Source organism: Sinocyclocheilus anshuiensis, unplaced genomic scaffold (genome assembly GCF_001515605.1).
Source record: "Sinocyclocheilus anshuiensis isolate Anshui unplaced genomic scaffold, SAMN03320099.WGS_v1.1 scaffold1465, whole genome shotgun sequence".
Lineage (NCBI taxonomy): Eukaryota > Metazoa > Chordata > Actinopteri > Cypriniformes > Cyprinidae > Sinocyclocheilus > Sinocyclocheilus anshuiensis.
In genome coordinates this window covers 15,333-24,921 of record NW_015552630.1, presented here as the reverse complement: position 1 = coordinate 24,921, position 9,589 = coordinate 15,333, and the positions used below count along the sequence as shown (strand labels likewise).

Genomic DNA, 9,589 nt, shown 5'->3' with positions numbered 1-9,589 from the left:
TGTTTACCTTCACAGACATAACCGACTGTTTTTGTAACTCGTGTGTTTTTAACGTAAACTTGTGTGTGAATGAGAACTTAGTTTAGTACTCACATGCTGTAACAGCTGCTTTCTGTCCGTGTGCTTCGGATGTGTGCGCTCAGAAAACTGTATATCAGAAGTTTAAACTAATATGGTTTAAAACGCATGATTTCAGCGCAATAAACATGATAATCAGAACCAAGACAGATGTTTTTAGCAGGTCCGAGCTGTAATGGCGCAGCTCTATTCTGGAAAAGGGGGCGGGTAGCAGCAACTCATTTGCATTTAAAGAGGCAGGCCCGAAAAACAGCGTGTTTCTGCTTCCACTCAAAATAGGCATTTTCAAAATGATATAATAAATGATCTGTGGAGTATTTTTAGCTGAAATTTCACAGACATATTCTGGGGACACCATAGACTTATATTTCATATTGTAAAAAGGGGCATAATATGTCTCCTTTAAACACATGGCAAAAAGAACATAGAAAAACCACAGGTTCCCATTACTTCTCTTTCTTTGCACTGAGCCAGTTGCTCAAACAGACAAGCCTGTTTACATTTTCAGATGACAGGGCAGCTCGCTTTTTCTGAACAACATAACCTGACAGTGAAAACAATCTTTCACAAGGTATGGATGTGGCAGATGTTGCTAAGTATCTGCGTGCAAGGGAGGCCATCTCACTGTGTGGCCATTCATGTTTGGACCACCACTGCAGGGGACAGTCCTCTATGCCAATAGAGGTTTCTGCCTTGTAGCGCTCCACACATTTCTCAATACAGTCCTCTTCGTCATCAGATGAAGACTCTGGCACAGACATGAGACAAGCTCTCTTCTTAGGTGGCTCAGTTGTCACTGGTTTATCTCTCAGTGCACACTACCTTCCTGCATTTTGCCAAGGTGCTGTCAAACAGGCTGTTCTGGAGCGAAACTGGGATAGCTCGGTGGAGGCTGTGTGCAATGCAAGGCATATGCTCAAATGGGAGCAGCCTGGCCACTGCAATCATGTTGCGTGCCATGCACTATCAGTGGTTAGTGTGCTAATTTTGAGTTTAATGTTCCACTGTCTGGTTACTTGCAGAAATTGCTCAGCTCAAACATCAGCATAGTGCCTCTCGTCTGTCTTCATAACAGTCAAAGCGTGCGACCAAAGATTCCAGTGTGTGTCAAAATAATGTGCTGTGACCCCTAGGTAGCTATCGTTACTGAGGGACGTCCAGTAGTCTCCGGTTAGCGCAACCGTGTTTGTCTGTCTCAACGCCTCCTCAACTTTAGCTTTATCCTGTACATAGGAGTTGTGAACCTTGCTTGTAATGGTGGCTCTCGAAGGTAGTTCATATGTATAATTGTTAGATGCGATGCGAATAATTTCAAGTAGACCCTCGTCCTCCACTACATTAACTGGCCTACATGCTGTCGCCACCCATTTAGCTATCGCTGTGGTGAGTCTATTGCTTGTGGAGTTGTCCATCCCTCTCCGCTGCAAACTATTTTTTGTGGTCTGCCTTTGGCTTGAAGGAGGAGAGCTCTCTGCATCAGCTGTATGCTTCGCCATCAAGTGATATTTTAAACTCGACGTGCTATGGTGATAACTTAATTCACATCGACAATAAATGCAGACAACTTACAGTATGTCTTGTCGAGAGAACCATCAGACATCGTTTTGTATATGAATTTACCATTCAGAAGACCTTTTTCTTTCTCCATTTCTGGCAAGCTGCTGCACCCTTTACTGGCTATGGCTGCATCTCTTATTTCTCCTACTAAAGGCTAGGCCACGGGTCAAACAGGAAATGTGTGCTGCATTAATAAAATGTGTGCCGCTAAAATGAGTTTGTGTTAATGTGTTATTAACATGTTATTTTTGACAGCCTTAATACAAATTTATCAAAATGACCAATATTTTGTATAGCAATTGTCTACTTTACACTGTTACATCAGGGTTCATCAGGGTTACTGAGTTACAGAACATTAACTGTTTTTTACTTTTATTTCAGAGTTGACTGAAGAAAACAAGGATAATGAAGAATTGAGTGAAGTTGCGAAAATGTATCTCGGAACTGGAGAAAAACCTTTGAGTTGCTCTCTTTGTGGAAGCTAATTTGTAAAGTGAAATAAAATGGACCGAAATTTGCCTGTCGAATATTATACATTGTATTTTTAAGCAGATTGAATATTTCGAAAGTGAATTCTGGAAGGTGAATATGAATTATTGAATTTTTAATTGTGTGAAATGTTTTGAATTGAAAAATTCACAGCCAAAATAAACAGCTATGTTAAATTTCAGGACCTAAAAATGCAAGCCCTGAAAATACAAGGCATTAAAATGCAAGCACTGTTAATTCAATACATTATTTTTACAGTTATGCTGTTCAACATGCCTTTTTGTTTCAAAGACATTTGTCATTATTTTTATTCCATAGTGGACACAGTTATTTTTGCGCCTGACCTTAAATAATATGCATTTTGTAGGAGTTTCTCTTTCAGACACAAAATGTATGGTAGTAGAGTATTAAAATGAATCATGCAACATGATTTACTAACGTTTGCGCTTGTCAAATTACTGGTATTTGCGCCATTATTTAACGACCAGAAAACGCATGTCTTAAAGCAGGCGGTAATTTGTGCTGCTCTTGGTAGATTGCACTGGTCATTATAGAAATGAGATGTTGCGTCTGTGTTCTTTAACTTGTGTGATGTCAGTAAATCACACAGAGAAATTTCCACGCCCATTGGCGCTGTTTTGGAATTGCGCTCTCGCGCTAATTTACCCTGTTTAGTAAATCTGGCCCATAAAGTATAGTTTTAATAATTTAAATGAACCTTTGAAATTTGGGCAAAAACTCCTGGCAATGACGTGTTTTTGTACATTTATTAAGCCTATTTTTTCTTACAGCACTAAGTGATGTTTTATTAACAAGTTTCGGGAGGAGCACGCGCAGATAATTAACACGGCCAGTTCATCATCAGTAATTACACCATCTATCCAATCAGCACAAGAGAGAACCTCTATAAATAATCAAAGCAGCCTTACCTCCATTATCTCTAGTCTTTCAGCATCCCTCCACCACCCCGACTCCTCACCTTCAGCCCGTTCCTACCCCAGCACGGGGAGGAACACTCGTGGGGAAGCGCTTCGGGTCCGGGCTTAGACCCGAGCTCGGACCCCTCTCCCCGGACAGGGGGAGTACCCCGGGCTTGAGAGTAATGACCGAGCTCGTAGCCCTCTCCCCGGACAGCACGCCAAATACGCATAACCTTTACTCTGTTCATTATATGTAAGTGTGAATTCGTGAAATGAATGTTGTGAAACACAGAACAGCTCACTTAATTGATTTTATGGTCAAATTTGATATTTTTCATGTTTACTCGTATCTACTTTGAACAAGAACCATGCACTGTGGGTTTAATCCAGTGTAAGAAAACATATATACACTGCTTAGCTACGCATGCGGTGTGAAACCGGCCTTAGGCATAGATTCATAGGTAGATGCCACATTCGACTGCTTCAGATATTTTGAAGCGTCCGCATTCTTGGAACGGTCTATGTCGTCACTCACAATGTGAAAATAAATTAAAAGTGTTGGATGCGGCATATGTTTAGATCTGCTTACACTGCATCAAAGATTGCTTTATGCACATTGATCATTATAACTAATCACACACGTTTGTGTTAAGCACATGTACTTTATGCAGTGCTAAATCAGAGGCGTTTGAATTAGTCACCAGTGAGGAAAAATCTGCTAGTGTTGTGTTCGGTTTAGGCGCTCACTGAAGGAATAATAATGGACTCTCGCGATTACTCTCATCATAAACAACAATGCAGATATGAACAAAATCATCCATTTCAGTGATGAGGAACACTTGTTGCTCATTGTCTGTATATGAATTAATCCTAATTTGAATAACCATTCTGTTTGTCATGCTACTAAAACAGGGGTTTTCAACCCTTTAGGACATGCACACCTCAAGTTTGTCTAATTTCTAATACCTGTTTCTGAGATAACAACATGCCAATCTGTGGTTGGATTCCTGACACGGCTAAACATAAATCATCTTACACTGTCAATAAGTGTGACTGATACTCGGGCCAACTCAGCTCTGTCGACTGATTAGCAGTGGGACTAATCAGATTGCCCCCTAGTGGATGGCTAAACATTTTCTAGCTCGTATTCTTAAATACTCGAGTGTATGCCTCTAAATTAACAGATGCTTTCACCCCCCTTGACAGGTGCAGGTGCCCCCCTGGGTTGCAGGTGCCCCTCCCCACAAAAAAAACCCTGTACTAAAATAACCAATGTGAAGAATCTATTAATCAACATTAATCATCATCAAATCAAGAGCAACCAACAATAATAATTTTCTCATAATACTGCAGCACTATTCTGTGATAAATCAGGGTTTATAATTTCAAGAGGTCTTAAATTTTAAGAAGGAAATACAATAATCACGATATTGGTTAATGTGATGATTAAACTTCAAAAGGCTATGATTTCATTGAATAAACATTTCAAAGTCAAAACGTCGAGAAAAAAAAAATTAAAGGTGTTTTGATACGATGGTTTTTCTGAGGGGAACCAACTGCCCTCAGAAAAGTTTCAATTTCATTTGTATTTCATCTTGCCTACTTATAAAGACTGTGTACTGCTGTTACCGGGGAAACCGTTGCATACCTGCCGTTCCAAAAGCGCCCCCCGCTGTCAGAGAATGAATTTGCATTTTCAATAAGCAGGTCTGTTGTTTTTAATCAGAGCAATACAAAAATTTAAATAATTAAAGTAAGATGTGTGTTTGTGTGTGTGTGTTTTAAATTAAAATAATAACTTATAGTTTTGACGAATCCCTTTTCGTAAAAATTGTTTAAAGGCTGAAATTTGAGGTTTATCACTTTATAAAACTTATCGTATTTGTAAAAACCTGTGTTATTTCAACTCCAAATCATTTTTTTTTTTACAGTCAGTTTATGGTGTAATATTTTACCATAGACAATGCCCTACCATAGACACTGCTCATACAGTATTCATTTTATTTGTGCAGGTCTCAGGATTTTATTTAAAAAAAATCTGCACATACACCCTGTCAATTCTTTCTTTTTTAAAAACATTAGAATTTATATACTGTATGTTAGCTGTTTATATTAGGCAATGTCATATGCAATCCAGACAGATGGTTTTTAATAGAACAATAACTTAACAATAATGTAAAGTGAAGAACTCAAGTATGTATGTTAACATGCAATTTACCACAGTTGTAAAGTGCTGGAAAAGCTTGAAAATGCACCTTGAAAATACTTGAAAAGTGCTTGAATTTGACTTTGGAAAAAGTGTAAGAACCCTGATTAACTCAATATTACAGGTTTTTAAACTAAAGTACAATTTAAATGCCTTGTTAGCTAATGGCTTTATCTTGTATTGTGTTAGTTTAACAAAAGCATCATATGAAATCTACAGAAGATATAAATATTCATACATTTGTATAACTATTTGCACTCCTGATGCACCGGCAACTTGCTCTCGAGTGTTCACGGACATTGCAATATGGCAACGGCTTACATATAGCGGCCCATAGAAACAGCCGCTAATAGGGCATCTACCTATACATATCTATGTTCTTAGGTATAAATATGAAGCTATAATAAGCATTGGTGGTTTTGATTGAATGCTTCATGTCGATATACAATAAAACTAATAGTGCTACTGATATCTTTGAGACTGTCAACACTATAGAACAAGGGGAAAAGCGAATATCTGACGAATATCAAAACTATCTTTACTGAGCTTTAGATGGTTACAACTAAGAACAGATGCCGCTAAATACTTCATTTTGAGTCACGTAAAACTATATTTAGATATTGTGTGCTCTAGTGTAGTTATTTATCTGTAGTCATTAATAAAGATGGGTGTCATCAAATTTCAACTTTCTAACACGGGGGCAAAATGAAAAAAATATATAAGAAATATCAACAACAGAAAGACAAAACAGAATGTATGAATTACCACATATGTGAGTGCAGTGTTATTGAATGAGCATTTTAAGTTGTTGTGCTCATTGTGTTGATGCTGTTACTTTTGATATAGTAATATAATGATTTACAAAGAGACAACAATTAGCATTTTAAAGGCTCTGGTCTCTTCAAAGATAGAATTTGGAGGACATCTGCTTCACTTACATAAATGCTTTAATGTGTAGATTAGTAAAACAAATTTTTTGGCAAATCCGCTTCTTCCACACAGAAATTCATGTTCAGTGAAGCTCCTCCCACAACAATTACATAATCAGTGAAGCCCCTCCCACAAACCCTGCAGAATGAAACACACTGAAGATACTGAAGAACAAACAGGTTGGTGTTTTTCTTCATTCTTCATTAATAATGCAGAAGGTTATAAAGCTTCAAGCAGTTTTAGATTTGTTGTAATAGGGTACTTTTCAATAATATTTATGTTAGATAACTGTGTAGTTGATCCAACTTATTTAATGGTTATTCCTATATAAAAATGGGATTTGTGCCTATAATGTTTTAAAAATAATAATTGGAAGATCAATGACCTCATTCATGGAAAGGTTCGGGACATATAATTTATAAAAGTGCATCAAAATTACCTAAATTTGTATAGCAATTGTTTACTTTACACTGTTACATCAGGGTTACTGACAGTTACTGAAGATTGACTATTTTTACTTTTATTTCAGAGTTGAATAAAGAAAACAAGGACAATAATGAATTGAGTGAAGATGAGGAGAAAACTTGTGTCAAAACTGGAGAAAAACCTTTGAGTTGCTCTCAAACCAAACAGAAAGATTTAAAGAAAATAAGAGTCAAGAAATCTTTCACCTGCACTCCGTGTGGAGACAGTTTCACACGCAAAACAAGTCTTGAGCATCACATGAGCGTTCATACTGGAGAGAAACCATTCACTTGTGATCAGTGCGGGAAGAGTTTCACACGATCAGCAAACCTTAAGGTACACATGAACATCCACAGAGAGAAACTGTACACGTGTGATCAATGTGGCAGAACATTTATGTGGGCTTCAGTCCTGAAGAAACACTTGAACGTTCATTCAAAAGAGAAGCCACATTCATGTTATTTGTGTGGAAAGGGCTTTTCATGTCAGCAACATTTAAAAGAACATCAGAAAATACATACTGGTGTGAGAGAGTACATGTGCTTTGAGTGTGAAAAGACTTTTACTACAGCAAAGTGTTTAAAAAGACACGAGAGGATTCACACTGGAGAGAAACCTTACAAGTGTTCACACTGTGACAAGAGATTCAGCGATTCATCAAATCTGAAAACACACGAGAGGATCCACACTGGAGAGAAACCGTATCACTGCACTGCATGTGGGAAGTGTTTTAATCATTCTTCTAATCTACACAGTCATACAAAAAACTATCACAGTAAGTAGATCATCTTCAGATCCAGCACTTTCAGATATGATGCTGCGTCCTCATCAAATGAGACACAATAATGCAACAAGCAATAAAATATCATCTGGTTAAATCTGTCCTAACCAGCCATAACAAGTGACATGACAAATAAACATTATCTAAAGTTTTCACAGTGAATAAAGTTCATCTTCATCTTCAAAACCAGCAGATTCAACTGTGAGATTCAGATCAACTCACAGATGGAGTTCCTCCACAAAGAACAATGTCACAACGTTTTATTATGTTGTATAATTTTGGTTCATGATATAAATTATATCATAGTGTTTTTTTATGAGTTTCATATTATGTTCAGTTGTCTTATAATGCATGTATCACTTGTAGTTTGCTTACTCTTTCATGAAGGAAAGTAGAAGCTTTTTACAAACTGTTCTTGTTCAGGAAGCTGAAGAAGAGACTGTAACACTTTTAACAGAAATAAAACTTTAATTTTTGGTTTGTATAATGATATTTTAAATGTTAAAATGTTAATTTAAGGTTCCCATAACACTAGTATAACATTTCCTTAACCTCTTTACTCTGATGTGATCACCCTGCTGTACGTCAGTAAACATCCTGCACACCCATGACCCAGTATACCCTGCTGGAAAAAAAACAATAGAAAGCACATAAATTCTAATGGTTCCCGCTACAAATACCATTACAAACATTACAAACCATCATTTTTTTAAAAATGGTTTTATCTAGTGTGTTTTGGGACATATTACATTAGAATTTAGTGGGTTTAACAAGCCACCAATAGAAGCTGACCAATTACCAGTAGAGACCAACAGGGTCCATTACAGTTTCCAGTAAAATCAGTACAATTATTACAAATTTTAAGATGGTGTCTATTGTTGTTTTTTTTTTTTTGCTTTGTTTCAGCAGGGTAGTATCAGCAGCATGGAAATGATCTTTCTGGATGCCTAATCATTATATAACATCTTGATTTATCTAATTTTTAATGAATAATAATAAAAAAGCTAAGCACATCAACAATCATAAGTAAGATTATAGGATTAACTCTGTCCATTAATGTAGATTTGACATTTCTTTAGTACCAAATAAAAATGACTTTAACACAATAAAGTTATGGCTCTAGATTTGGGTCTCATGGCTTCTTGTAGAATTGGAGGGGATATAAAGCAATATTCTCGTTAGTTATTATCTTCACCACAGAATCTGATGTTAGACACTGCAAAATGCAATATCAATTTCAATATCAAGTAAACAGCTTTTCAGAAACATCTTCACAATCTTATTTTGTGGATATGGAATTCACATACCGTTCATTCAACTGTTTAAGTTTCAGATATTTAGATGGACACATAAACCAAGGATGTTGTTTTTCATTGCTAAACTTTTAGTTCGGTTTTTTTTTCATAAGGCTACATCTTATCATTAATACGTGTTTTCATTTATCTTAATTTCCATATTTACATGCTGCAACTTTGTGTGATTTTCAATTAAATATTTGACTAATAAATTCGCTCGTTTTTCTCCTCTAATCCTCACACACAAAGACTGTTGATGCTGATCAAATACCACGCGAGTCTATAAATTTAATTTCTTTTAATTTATTTGTGCAGATCGGCTTTTTTTAAGAAAAACAAATCAGCTCACCTTTTAGACGCTCCAAGTAATTAAACACGAGGAACCAGGAGGTTGGTCTTTATTCTTCATTCATCTTTAATGACTGTTTGTGGTACATTAGGCTGACAAAGTTTTAGCCAGAAGTAGGCTTAATCTAGGATAGTTAATCAAAGTTTTAAAAATGACTTTTTTGAATAATTGAAAAATGACTAAAAAAAACACAGATTAAGGACAGATTACTAACTCCTGTACTATGGAGTCCTGGACTAAAATAAACTAGGTTAATTTAAAACCAACTGTGCTAATCTGAATTAGCATGACAGAGGTTGCCTATAAAACATGGAATAAACAAAGAAAAGATTAAAATTGAATGGAACTGAGAAGCAAATCCAAAGAAAACAATAGCAGTGGAAAAAAGACTACAATCAAAAAACAAACATATAAAAAATGTTACTGAAGAGGATAACTTTTTTTAAAGCAAGCAAAGTAAACTGCACATATCAGGGGCAAGTTCAAGCTCAAACCGGTGTGCACCGTTTTGCTACGGTT

The 9,589-nt window shown here is 36.4% G+C and overlaps 1 protein-coding gene across 2 annotated transcripts in view; it reads left to right on the top strand.

The window, feature by feature from the left end:
* The first annotated feature begins 6,227 nt into the window (after positions 1-6,227).
* LOC107666582 (zinc finger protein 239-like) overlaps positions 6,228-9,589 on the top strand; it is a 12,299-nt gene continuing 8,937 nt past the window's right edge. The window contains exons 1-2 of one of the 2 annotated variants that reach the window (XM_016457989.1): positions 6,228-6,359; positions 6,710-6,935. In XM_016457989.1, coding sequence (XP_016313475.1) covers positions 6,326-6,359; positions 6,710-6,935 — 260 coding nt within the window. In that variant the 5' untranslated portion in view covers positions 6,228-6,325. The remainder of the gene's footprint in view (positions 6,360-6,709; positions 6,936-9,589) is intronic. The other variant, XR_001631688.1, reaches the window with a different exon arrangement.